At 40.4% G+C, this 13,931-nt stretch overlaps 1 protein-coding gene across 3 annotated transcripts in view; it reads right to left on the reverse strand.

Moving 5' to 3' along the window:
• The window catches only part of CNOT10 (CCR4-NOT transcription complex subunit 10), a 63,363-nt gene that overhangs the window by 26,911 nt on the left and 22,521 nt on the right, over positions 1-13,931 (reverse strand). For 2 of the 3 annotated variants that reach the window (XM_074945611.1, XM_074945609.1), the window contains exons 10-13: positions 13,287-13,489; positions 8,254-8,375; positions 7,140-7,316; positions 4,197-4,277 (exon numbers count right to left, since the gene is read on the reverse strand). In XM_074945611.1, coding sequence (XP_074801712.1) covers positions 4,197-4,277; positions 7,140-7,316; positions 8,254-8,375; positions 13,287-13,489 — 583 coding nt within the window. The remainder of the gene's footprint in view (positions 1-4,196; positions 4,278-7,139; positions 7,317-8,253; positions 8,376-13,286; positions 13,490-13,931) is intronic. The other variant, XM_074945610.1, reaches the window with a different exon arrangement.

Here is a 13,931-nt window from a genome sequence, read left to right on the forward strand (position 1 = left end):
CCTTCCTGGCGCAGACTTTCAAGCTGTGGCAGTGGGAGCACTTTTGAGGTATGTGTGTCTCACCGAGGCAGCGGACACACCGAGTGTCCATCACACACCAAGACTGAGGAGCAGCAAGTGGGTAATGTTTAAAACCCGGGGAGCCGGGCATGCCCCTCAGAGTAGGGTTTCTCCTGTGAAGAAGGTAACTATACTACACTATGGGGTAACTGAAACTTAAATGCCTAAGTGAAAAAAAAAGATTTTTTATTTTTTCTTAAAAAACAAAAACAAGAAAGAGTAATTAAACTATTGATTAACTAACTAGCATTCTAAAGTTAAAACTAGAGAAAGACAAAGTACAGAGGCACTTCTAAGTGCTCCATCTCAAGCCGAAGGCAGTAGAAAAGGCACTGAGGCGGGGTTGGTCGCACAGCACTATGTAACCGCCATAGGTGGCATGAGACAAGGACAGCGCATATGCGAACCACCCACGCTCTGCTACTAGAAACCTCTGATTACAAGCGCCGGGGCACAGATTCACCTAAAGTGGAGCATGCACAGGGACACTCCTTGAAGAAGTACCTTGTGAACATAAAAGGCTAGAGCTGAGATTTGATTTTGGTTAAGAACATCAAACTCCAATAAAGGGTTGAATTTGACTCTACATAATGTGCAGAGTGTTTTAGAACAGACTAGAAATAACACCTGTTCCTTTTGCCATCACTGTCCCCAAAAGAACCAGTTATACAAGAAACTGCATTTAATAATTCTGGGGGAATTGTGCACCAAAAAATTAAAAATTCTGCACACAATATTTTAAAATTCTGAAAAATTCTGCATATTTTATTATCAAAATATCACAATATAATCACTTAGTTTCAATTATTTTGGTAATTTATCTCAAAACACCTGTCAACAAGTATGTCAACAATATAGACAACAGCAAAAAAGATTCCCCAGGAAAAGAGTTAAAGAAGCCCTTACAACCCAATTCCAGTTGGGGAGTACTGAAGGTGGCTGCATGGGGCCCCCAGAGCCCGGACACCTGCTCCCTCCCACCCAGAGTGCAGACACCCACACCCCTCTTCCCCCAGAGCCCACTGTGTGTGCCGCCAGAGCCCAGTCACCTGCACCCCCTCCCCTCAGAGCCAAGCTGTGGGCACTGCCCAGCCTAGCCGTAGGGCAACCCCTTCCCCCTAGAGCCCAGCCAGAGGGAACCCCCCCAACCCAGACACCTGCCCCCGTGTACCAGAGCTCAGACACCCACACCCCTCTTCCCCCAGAGTCCAGCCACAAGGCATCCCCAGAGCCAAGACACCCACACTCCCTCTCCCCCCAGAGCCCAGCCATGAGCACCCCCAAGCCCAGACACCCGCACCCCTTCTCCTTAGAGCCCAAGCACCCGCACCCCTTCTCCCCACAGAGCCCATCTGCAGGGCACCCCCCTGGTCCAGACACCTGCACCCCCAGAGCCTTTACTCCCCCCAGTTTATTTACTGTCTTGCCAGGAAACGTGGTGTGGTATGGCCCTGCCCATCCTCACCCTTTGCCAGAGCTGGGTTCCCAGGCCCTCTCCCGTCCCCAGGAGAATGAGGATTAAGCTGGGCAGCCACAGCGTGCAGCCTCCATCCCCACCAGGCTGGGTACTCCACTCACTGGGCTCTGCAGAGTCCAGCAGCCCCTAGTGGCAGCCAGCAGCCCAAATTCTGCAGGAGAAATATGGAATTCTGTGCAAATTCTGTATTGTGCAGTGGCACAGAATTCCCGCAGGAGTAATTTTAGGTTTAGAAACTTATTTACTGGAAGCTTTACACAGTGATAGGAAAAATCAGAAAGCAAGAGATACATAAGATTTGACTTTAATCAGACTTGAGTTAGGAAAGGCCATGAAAAAGTTGAGAATCTTCTGTTTATTCCTCCACCACTTAATTCTATTTCTTAAAAGGAGAAGGAGGAACAGAAGCCTGGCCATCACACTTTCATATCTCCCCTGCTTTGCCCTGAAGGTCTAATGCTTGAAGCTTCTACTGCAAGTGCACTAATCTGACCCACTGCATCTGTGGAATACTGTTGCTGATCTCCTGATCTTTAATAGCCTCCATAGTTTGATATAATTTAGCTGTAATTTTACAACACGCAAAGCTCAGTCTAAGTCAATGATCAATCTTGGTCTATAAATCAATTGCCTGACCATGACAAAACTTCATATTTTGTTTAATTTGTCCAATTTACTTCTATGCCAGAGTGGTGATTTCTAGTTTTGGAAGGTTGAAACATCAAACCGTTTCTTTGCACATCTTTACTGGACTGATAAAGTATAAACCACTGTTTGCTTGTGCATGGACCAGAGATCAGGGCTTCTGTATTAAAAGGGAGCACAACAAATACAAGCAGAACTATTAAGCTCTTATTCTGGGCTTCCAGTTTCTATTAAAAAAAAAATCCTACACACAAACCCAAAACACACCATCACCATCTTCTGATGATTTTCACATTCCACTTTACCAAATGGTAGCACTTACAGGACAAGCAGCAGCATATAGACAGAAAGCAAAATTACAGCACTACATCCACTTGAGGAATTCAGTTCAACAAAGCATTGGATTTTAAGGTCACATGCATTTTAGTTTTTAATGCAGCCAGATTTCACTGGCTGGTACTGCTCCAATCCAGTTCTGAGGTAATGGGCAGGGATGACCAAGGAATGGAGATGTAATGGTCCCAGTGTGGTAGAGGTGGCTTTTTTCTGGAACCTTCCAGCCTGATGTTTTAATACACTAGAACATGGTATTAATTGACCTGGGGTTTCCACCAACAGCTTGGTTTTGCCACACACAGCAGATGTGTGCACTTCAGATTTTTTTTTTTGCACTTAGCATAAGGTCATATGTGGTACAGCCGGAGATTTCAGTAACTTGTGCAGAACTAAACGGAAGTGATTGAGGAATTTGAGGTGAAAAACTGTACTTTTTAAAAGGTCAAAAACAACATGGAACAAAGATAATTTTTTCAAACTCAGTTTCATATTATGTACAGTCAAAAGCTAAGTATGATTAAATTAATAAAGCTTTAACATGCATACTTGCTTACTATCTCATATACATCTCAAAATGTGAAGTCATGATTTTTAAATATAAAATAAAGTTATAGAATCCATGACAAACAATCACACTTAGTTTGGTCTGCCAATTTGCCACATTCTATACTCACCCATGTAAAAAGAAAATCACCAGCAGCTGCCATTACCTACTATTCGCTTAACATTCAACGTATAAGCACCTATCACCTTGAGGTCCAAGCACCATAGGTCTGAAGAATTTGCTAATGGAAAACTAGTCAGTTACTTGTAGCCCTGGAACATGAAGACATGCTAGGGTGTAAGCTTTAAAATCAACCACTTGAGCAATGTTAAAGGCATTCCCTTGTATTGGCCAGACTTTTAAAACGTACTAGTTAGCCCGATTTAGATAAGACATGCTCAAATCACATCTTTAAATCCTAGTCTAGACAAGTCTTTAGAAAACTTGCTTTGATTATACTTATATACGAAAAAACCTCTAAGTTTGCATTAAGATTACTTTAATAGCTTTTAGTTGTCTTAACATCCTTCAGTGGAATATGCTAGTTTCTTAAAACCGATATGGTGGCTATTACATGTGGTTCAAAACCTCAGTTCACTACCCTGTCACCTTTGTTAGGAGAGTCATGATGTGGAAGTGTGATATGCACTAACATTACTTTGATTTTCGATCTGTCCGAGAAAGATGGGATATTACAGGCTGGCATGAAAGCTAGCCTTACGAGTGCTCTAGAAGGAAAAGGCAACATAATGAAATCTCAATCATTTCCATTAATGGCAGCAGGAATCACAGATTCTTGATTGTAAAGTGAGCATGCTTTTTTTTAAAATGTAGTGAAAGGGACATTAGATTTGTGTACAAACCTCAAAGCTACAGTTTTTTTACCTGTACCCTGCTCTTTATTGAGTTTTACTCTTTTAATTAAAAATGTAGCCTTAAGGAAGGAAAGTGCCTTCCTCTTAGATTAATATTTATCTAATTTCCTTGTAATCTGCTGATAGTTCATCCCATGCCTAGCAGCTGTGATGTAGTTTTTGGATTCAATGTGACTTTTTTAAAAACACTTTTAAACTACAGTCTGACATTCTGCTTGTTTTTGTCAGTTTCAAGTTCCCAAGCAATAGAAGCACTTACCTTAAATTTTCTAATTCCTGTTTTCTCAGGGGTGAAGAAGGTGGAGCTGGAATGAATTTATCTCCTTCATGACTTTTACTGCTGAAATGAAGACAGCCTGTTAATTGCGAGCAGTGACCTTCAAGCCTTTAAACAAAAAAAGGAATGTAAATGCAATAACGACGGACACTAATCCCCCCCCCCCCATTTTTTTTTTTTTTTTTTTTTTTTTTTTAAACAACAGCAAGAATCCTCCATGTTGAAATGGAAAAAGCTGGACAAAGAAGCAAAAGTGAGGGCTGGCAATACTTCAAGCACTGGTATCATTAACAATTCCAATTTTGGGGGGAGGCAGTGACAACCTTTTACCAACAAAAAAAAAAAAAAAAAAAAAAAAAACCCACCAACACTACCTTATGCAGTTTTAAGCTATTTTTAGAATTCTATAGGAGAAACGACTAAATCTGGTAGATGCAGATTGTGTTGGGTTTGTATTAGAGATAGCTTCCTTCCTTTTAACTTAGGGGAAGGACAGGAAGAGGCCCAGTACAATTTGAATTTTTTAGCAATGTATGGTCAAATTAGAGGAATTCTTTATCATAAATAAATAAATAAATATATATATATATATATATATATATATATATATATATATATACACACACACACACATATATACACATATACATACACACACATATACATATACATATACACACACACACACACCCCCCCCACAAACCACACCAAGAATCCACTTATTTTTCAGTTAGTAATATTCTAATGTGAAACCTGAAATATACACATATATTTGGACAATTCAAGAAGTACTTCTCTCTCAAAACTTGTATTTTCACCATTTCTTTTTCTTGAACACAAATTTTGAAAGTTGAAAGCTTTCCTTCCATCTTTGGCAGCAAACACTAATTTCTGCAATGGCAAACGTGGAACTGCAGTTTACAATAAGCTGAAAAACAGCTTCCTTCTGAGGTGGGGAAAGACGACACTTGCATTTCGGCAGAAAAAACAACACAATTTGGATACGACAGACCAAGGTTTTGGTCTGGATTTTTTTTTTATTTTCGCCCACTTCACAAACAGTGAGAAATTTTTCACCCAAGTCTAGTACTGCTTCATCTCTGCTTACCACAAGCACTACCTCATACATGTATAGATGAATGACGTTATTCCAGTGCAAACTTTGGACCAAACATCAAGAGAAGTATAGAAGTAAAGGAAACCTTACCTAAAGTTGTAGAACACACACACAAAACCACCCCCTTTTCACCAGGGGAATGTCTGTTACAAGGTCCAGAGTGTACAATATTTTCAGGAGAATGTCACCATCTTGGTTCTTCTATTGTCCCTACCCCCTACCTCCAAACAGACAAGGTTCCTAGCTGAGAGGAATGGATGAAAATCCTTTCAGAACTTGGCAGCATGAATTCAGGAAGAGAATACTTAGTTATTGGACTTTTGGGGGGCAACAATGTTCCTTGAGAGGTATAGTGAAAATGTTAGTTATAGAAGCGTATGCTTTTGAAGTCATATGACAGTAAGAAATCCTCTTCTACAATGCACATTTTCTCTTCCTCACTCCTGTTAAGGAAAAGGGACACACCAGGAATGATTCACTAAGAAAAATCACAAGTTGTGGACTGTGGTCATGAAGGATTTCTAAGGAAAGATGGTGGGGAAAAAATACTCCCAATAGCAAGAAAAAAGAAAATGAAAAGAAGTTTCCTTTAAATACCCGACATAGACTGAATTCCTTAACTGTTAAAGGGATAAATGGGGTTTCTGCACTTTCAGTACTATATATTGGAACTTGGGTATAACAAAATGCAACTTTCTATTATTTTCCTTAAACGAACTAAGGCCTCCAGTATTACCTGTTTTTTTCCCCCCAAAGCTGGTGTTCTAAACATTTTCTCCGAGGATTGTGTCCATGAAAGTGAGGGACTCACCGGCATTACACCAGGCACAGTGCAGGCAGGAACCAAGAAAAGTTCTCTACTTAATTTTGTTAATGCTCTTCTCCAACACCCCTGATTTTATACGGAAATCCAACCTCCATCCCCCACCTCAGAAATAAGCATAATATCGCATACAGCACCCAAGAGTGCTTTGTCTGTGTACCAAATCGGAGGCCAGGGCAGACGTTTAGAACTGAAGTATAAGACATTAAGGGCTTGTCTACACTTAAAATGCTACAGCAGCATAGCTGCCTCTGCTGCAGCTGTGCTGCTGTAGTGTGCCAGTGGAGACTCTCTGCAGTGACGGAAGGGGTTCTGTAGTTAGTTGCTCTAGTGAGTGTCTACACTGAAGCACTTCAGTGGCACAGCTGCACTGTTAATCTGTAGTTAGTCGTCACTGTAGTTAGTCCACCTCCCTGAGAGGTGGTAGCTGGGTCGACAAACTCTCCCATTGACCTAGTGCTCTTTACACTGGGGGTTAGGTCAGCATAGCTACACCTGTCACCAGTGTGAATTTTTCACACCCCTGAGAGACATAGCTATTCTAATGCGAGTGTTCAGCATAGACCAGTCCTGAGAATTACAGAAGTATGTGCACCCCCAGGGTGACTGGGAAAACAAAAACCACCGTCAACACATTTAGTATTTGTAAAACATAAGTAAAAAGACAGTGAAAACATTCATAAAAATCAATTTAATTGCTGAAGGGTAGTTTTTGTTTTGTTTTGAAAGAAAATAAGTAAGTTTGATAGTGGAAGTCCAATCACTAATTTTAACTCAGGTTTGCTTAGCAGTACTTAAAACTGCTACCGGTGTAACAGAATGACTTTGCACGTGTTTGAGATCACCTTTTACGTTTTCTATTTTTCTACCTGTCAAACTACAGGACAGGCAATAGGCACAGAAATCTCACTCAGATGCTGTGGATGAAAAAAAAAAAAAAAAAAAAAGTTTTTTAAATAACTGAAATATCTACTATTGTATTTACCTGCATGCTTCACTGCTTTCATTGTTCTCTGCGTTTCCTCCCAACTGGTTATTAGTTTTAGATCCATTTTCCTGCTTTGGCTCCTGCTGATCTTCCGGCAGCAACAGCAAGGCATTTCTTAGACAAATCGCTGCAAACTCCATACTGGCTACAGGGATAGCTGAGGACTGCCCATCACTTGAAAGATGGAGGTTAACTAGTAACTATTATTGCTACTTCATTCAAAAAATATAATGCTCTAGAAAAAGTGAGTTCAGGAAGACACAGAACAACTTTGTCCTATGGACCAGTGGAAGATTAATTTCATGCTTTAATAAGTTATATTTAAATATTTACTTTATGCACTCAACAAAATGATTATATCCTAATTTAGAGCTCCATCCATGGAAGTCCCATATATTCCAACAGGAACTCCCTAAATAGAGTGCTGGTAAAATCAGATCCTTTGGATACAAAATCCTGGGACACTTTTTCCTTTTTGTTTGTACACTTTGGCTTGTAGAGAACTAAACACAGCATCAGTGCACATACAAGAAAACAAGATGTGCAGGAACAACATAATACGTGCACAGATTCTGTTGTGAAGCCTGAAGACAAAGCCAATACATTCTACCACTTAAAAGTACAGGCAATTCACATATAATCTTACTTCAAGTGTTATGGCTCTTACAAGATGAGATACTTTAGCTAACAAGTAATAAAACTTTGTACATCTTATCTATTAAGCTACTTTCTAGGATAGGGTTTTTGTGATAATTTCCCTTTCTATAAACAATTTAACATGCAACTAGGTGGAAAACATGAATTCTAGAGAGAGATTAAATTAGGAAATGGCCAACTAAAACTTGAGCTTCATTAAACACATAAATAAGCCTTCTGTTGCCCATCCAACACTAGACACCCACTAAGACCCCAAGCCTGTAAACATTTCAACACATGAGTAACTTTAACCATATGTGTAGTCCCATATAAAGCAATGGGAATATTCACATGAATAAAGTTATTCACGTTTAAAGACAGGGAAGTTTAGAATATTTTTTTCCTGGTAAACAGCCATACACCCTTTACAGAGATGAGTAGAAAGTAACAGAGTACAGAAAAATTGCATACTTACTTATAAACAACATTCTGTATTGATTGTGAGGCAAGGACTATTTTACGGTGATAGCCTTGACCTACAATAGATTGTACTATTCCTTTTTTGCTTGGAAGACCTTTAGTTTCTTGTTCTGATGTCTAAAAGAAGAAGGATTGAAAATATCAGTGAGGCTGAACAGGTGATCTTCTTGACATAAAAGCTGCAGGGCTGAGAAAACAAAACATTACACGTACATTACTGAACCCAGCTAACCTGTATTAATTTGGAATTCGCCTGGAGATGGTAGAACACCCCAGAAAGTTTTACTGTCATCCAAATATCATGAAGGATAAGGAACTTTTAATTTGTCCTCACAATGCAGTTTTACTATACCCCAACTAACTTGAAGCTTCAGGGATTATTTTTGATAATTTGTTCAATAGTCTATTGACCTAGTTTTTCCTCTGTCATAAAAAAAAAAAAAAAAAAAAAACAGACAAGAACCAAGTCATTTTCAAAAATAGTCAGTCAAATTTAGAATTGCTAGGACATTAAAATTTTTTACATAATATGAAGCTAAATAATATAAACTACCAATATTTATATTCTGACCTCACCCCCACCTTATTTTTTTCATTTGTTGTCCCCCATATTCAATAGATGCATGGGTCCAGTGGTTCTTCTCCCTGAACTCAGGCCTTTAGTTTTGGGTGGGCCTACAGCCACCCATCCCAAGTACTTCAAATAGTACAAACTTTCCAACTTCTGCAACAAACAAAGGTGGTGTCTTACAGACACGTCTCTTTCGCTACACAACCCTAATGTATCCCCAGATCAGGTCCATCCTGTGCCCTGAACGAGGCAGGGATCCTGGGCAAAATTTAGGATATAATCGTGTAATTAAAGACTCTATTATAACATATACGCACAAGGGATCTGAATTAAGATTCCACAGGCAATCTTAATCCTCACATTTTGTAGCTTTTGAGCATTTGACTTTGCAACCTTAACTTTATGTAGTTTTGTATGTTTAATTTCCTAGGTATTAAAAAAACCAAAAAACCTAAAACCCAGAAAGTCTATCATGTGAAAGCATCTTGATCTTTCAGGGGTCATCAAGAAGATGTGACATATGCTTTTGCAGTGCGTTTCACAAGTATTTGCTGACAGCAGAGGAACGTCAAGACTCAGCAACCTTGGGTTCAATTCCAGGTTCAGGGGAGGGGAGAGAAGTGTGCTCTTCTAGGTACAGACCCTTCACTTCCTGATCCCCTCAAGCCAGACTCCTCCTACCTGTGTCCCCTCTGACCTGTCCCTGTGTCAGTCGCATACAAGTTTCTTCCCCAAACCCAGTTTCTAATCCCAGTTCCAGTCCTAGTCTCCTCCTTTCCATGTCCAAATCCCAATCTTTCTCTCCAGGCCCCCTGTAAAATCTAAGGCTCCCAGTGCCAGTCTTCCTTTCCAAGCTCCTTTTCCCTAGTCTCCTTGCCCAGCCAGTCCCAGTATCTTCTCCCTTCCAGCTCTTGTCCCCTCTGCATTTCAGTCAAGCTGCTGCTCCTGCTTCATACTGCCTGGTCACCAGCAGGGGGAATATTGAGAGCACAAGAGAGTCTCCCTGTTTAATTCCAGTGCCTAATGCCACAGCAGCCAGAAGCAGCAACTGCAGGGAAAGTCCTGTTCAGCCTCTGGAATCCCAGGCTGGAGTATGCTCAGTGCAGACAGAATATGTGGAAAATTTGGCTGCCAGAGACTAACAATATTTTTATGGAGCATTTGCTAGCAGATTTTTTTCCGTCTTATACTTTGGCCAAATTTGGGAAGACTTCCATGGGAAAAGCAAAAGCCACATCCCTGACATGAATGCAACTCCCCTGGCCAAATTTCAAGACCTGGCTCCAAAGCAGGCATTACAGCTTTTCAACTAAATGGTTGTAAGAATTTTTAACATGGGAAAATGTCCTTTTGCCTTAAACAGCTGAACCATTTTTGCTGAAAGTTTCAAAAAGATTCATTGTGAGGTAGACACCCAGCATGGACAATTTCAGCCTACACAGTTTAAGTTTGGCAAAGTTATAAGCCAAACAAGGTCTTCTACTGAGAAGAGCCAGGAAACCTCAATTATAGCAGCAGTTACCAGCTCCATCTATGATAAAATAAAAGTACGTTTCTCGCCCTCAACAACTGTGAAGAAAAGCATGAAAACGTGATCCAACACAATGACATCTGCCTGAGTTTGCAGAGAGCATAAAGCAGTAGCTTTAACAGATATGAACTGCCCCTGTATCTCAATGGGGTGTTAACTCCCAATCTCGGCAAACATCCCCCCACCAAACTTGACATCATCCCAACATGGGTCTGTGTAGCAGAAGGAGAATAATGCAGTGGGCTTAGCCCACCCACTAAAATAAATACTACAGGTTCTGGAGAAAGAACTGGGGGCCCTCCTACTGCCACCCTTGCTTCTCTTGGAGAAAGCTGCGGGAGACCATCCCGTGGGCTGCTGGTGCACTCCAGGAGAAGAGAAGAGGATCCGCTGTTCCTGCTGCTACCATTTCAAGTGGGATGCCAGGCCATAGCATAGGGGCAGAGCCATGTCCCATGATGTGGTGTGCATAGAATCAGGGCCAGATTAAGGCAGGCGATGGGCCTGAGAATTTCTTGTGACATCACTGTTATTTAATAATTTCTTTCATGGTAATGTCCAAGTCCTGTATCAGGATTAGGGCCCCACGGGGCTAGGAGCTTTACAGACAGATGTAAATATGGTCCCAATCCCAAAAGTCTTACAATCCAAAGGCAGAAACATAAAATGTAGGGGAGAGGCACCATACATAACATTTTCTATATTTGTAAGCCTCGCTATTAAGTACTGGCTGGTTTCTTGTAGGCAACATGAGAGAAGCAGGTCTTGAGAGGGAATTAAAGGAGGAGAGAGAGTAGAGCAGGGGTTCTCAAACTGGGGGTCGTAAGGTTATTGCACGGGGGGGGTCCTGGGCAGTCAGACTCCACTCCCAAACCCTGCTTCGCCTCCAGCATTCATAATAAAATGTTAAACATAAAAATAGTGTTTTTAATTTATAAAGGGGGCCTTTATTCAGAGGCTTGCTGTGTAAAATGGGTCACAAGTACAAAAGTCTGAAAATCACTGGAGTAGAGGAACCTCACAGAGCAATTCAAGGATAGCATGGGTGAAAACATGAAAGTGTTTGTAGGAGCAAATACATGAGCAGAAGTGCATGCAATAAAGAGAACAAAACTACATAAAAACAGGGATGGGAAGAGCTGTGTAAGGCATTGAAAGTCAAAAAGAACAAGAAATTTCAACTTGATACTGTGAGAGAAGAAGAGTTTCCAGTGGAGGGATTCAAAGAGAGGAGGATGGGATCAGAACGAAGAGCAGAGATGATGCATTTTTGTACAGACTGGATAGAGTGGCCCAGATTTCAGAGAAGCCAGAGAGAAAAAGGGTGCAGTAATCGAGATAGGAATCTAAACAGGATATAAGCAACAAGCCATACAGTGGTGTATGTAGAATCCTGGTATATGACCTTTTTCCTTTCTTTTCACACATCCAAAACTCACTGCAGGCTTTCATAATTTCCTATCACATGCAGTCCATACCCCTACTTTGAGAAAATATTTATATTAAATAGGACTTGTTTTTTGTTTATCCTAAGGGATACAAACCAACCCTCATGAACCAGAACCAGGACAAATGCCAACCACTAAATGACACTGGTCAGAATTCTGCCCACCTTCTTTTAAAGCACCTAGTACTGGTTACTATCAGAGACAGGACATTGGACTAGAGGGACTGACACAGTAAGACAATTTGTAGGATTTAGATACCAGCATATTCAGCAGTAAATAAATACAGGTCACAAGAAGCCAGCTAACACATTTGTGTCTGCAAGTGTAACAATATACTTGCACTCAAATCATACATCTTGGCATATGGATGTGGGATGTGTGGAGGGGGAATTTCTACTGAGACTGGGAGAAGGGAGTGGGAGAGAAGAGAAAGAAATCCACCCCACTGCCACAGAGCAGCAGCAGTTATACTGTAACTGCTAGCAACGGTTTGCATGGATATTTATGCTCCCACAAGAGAACTGGCCCGCAGTTCCACTTAACCTTACTACTTCCCATCCCCAAAACTCCTTGCGCTGGGAGCCCCAGCAGAGCAGAACTCCACAGGACAGAGAAGGATGTACAGCCCATGCAAGACTTTTAAATCCTGTGATTCTCCTTTTCACAGTACAACTACCCCACAGTACAACTAGTTCTACTGGGTCAAGGAACAATATGGCCTGAAGAGGGAGTAAAATTTTGCTATCAGTGTGAAAGCACAATGGGAAGGTTAGGTCCCATTAAGTACCCAAGAATAGTGGGGTGAATGAGACGGCATGATAAGGCAAGTTTGAGTTTTCACCATGGAGAAGTAGCATGTTGTATCTTATTAACGGGTGAAGCCACACTGTAAACTACCGCTGATTCATTCCTTATCTTTATTTTTAGCCCCAAAATAAAGTCAGTACAAAATCAAATCTAAGCCATGCAGAGACTTGGGAGACAACTCTGCTTCAGAGCACGTTAAAAATGTCTACCAAGTATTGTAATGAGTTAAATATGGTCTAAATGCATTAATGTCATATAAATTTGCCGAGAGAAAGCATGCTTCACTAGTCTCATATACAAAGCCTATAACTTTAGTGAGGAATTGTTCTAACATCCACTTACATATTTTCCTGTTATCCCTTACTAATATTCTAAAATAGCTACCACAAAATTTTTTGACCTTACGACAAGTGAGTTAACCTCCAGACCTTAATTTCCGCTTCTATAAAATGGAGACAGTGCTTATCCACCTTTGTAAAGCAGGTAGATATCTTCATATTAAAAGAATCTGATATAAATTCACAATAGTATATTATTTGCATAACTAAATATTGAAGAAGCAGGCCTGTAACATGTACAGTAGAACTCAAGGAATATTTCTTCTTTTCAAAAGGATACTGGTTTTTAGAAGTGGTGTGTGATCAGATGGCTTCTGAAACAGACTGACTTACCCCCTTGTTGGCAGCAATGCAGCATTCTGCTAGTCTCAACCAGAGGCGTGGGTTTGAGTGGTAAACTTGGACAGCTTCTATCAAGCATTCAAAAGCAGCTAGGGGCCTCCCAATATGTAAAAGCTGAATTCCACAGTTGTATAGCAATTCATACCGTTTATTAGTCAACAACGTACACATAGGTCTCCCTGAAAATTTCTTGCCTGTGAGAGAGAGGTTAGATAATATTGGGTATCCAGTTTAAGAGGGCAGAAATGAAAGAACACTGCTGGAAAAATAATTGCATCATATAAACATTCACTAATTTCCCTCTGTAAATAAATTCCTCCCACCTTAGAGCTGACCTCAGAACAAAAAAATGCACCTTAGTCAGAGTATAGACTGTTTTAATCTTATTAACTAACTATGCTGATTACTCAATATATTAGATATGAACTATCATACAACTCCAAAGTCATCTAAATGCCCTTGGCTTCTTCATTATTCTCAGTTTTTATAAAATTTGTAACAAATTAGTTCCACTTTTTAAAAGTACTTGTTTTACTATTTTAATAGCATCATAAACAGCCTCTCCCTTTTTATTGACATTACGGTCTATACCACCATAATACACACTTATAAGAATTAACAGGCAACACTGAGAAC

This window comes from Natator depressus, chromosome 2 (assembly GCF_965152275.1).
Source record: "Natator depressus isolate rNatDep1 chromosome 2, rNatDep2.hap1, whole genome shotgun sequence".
In the NCBI taxonomy this organism is placed as follows: domain Eukaryota; kingdom Metazoa; phylum Chordata; order Testudines; family Cheloniidae; genus Natator; species Natator depressus.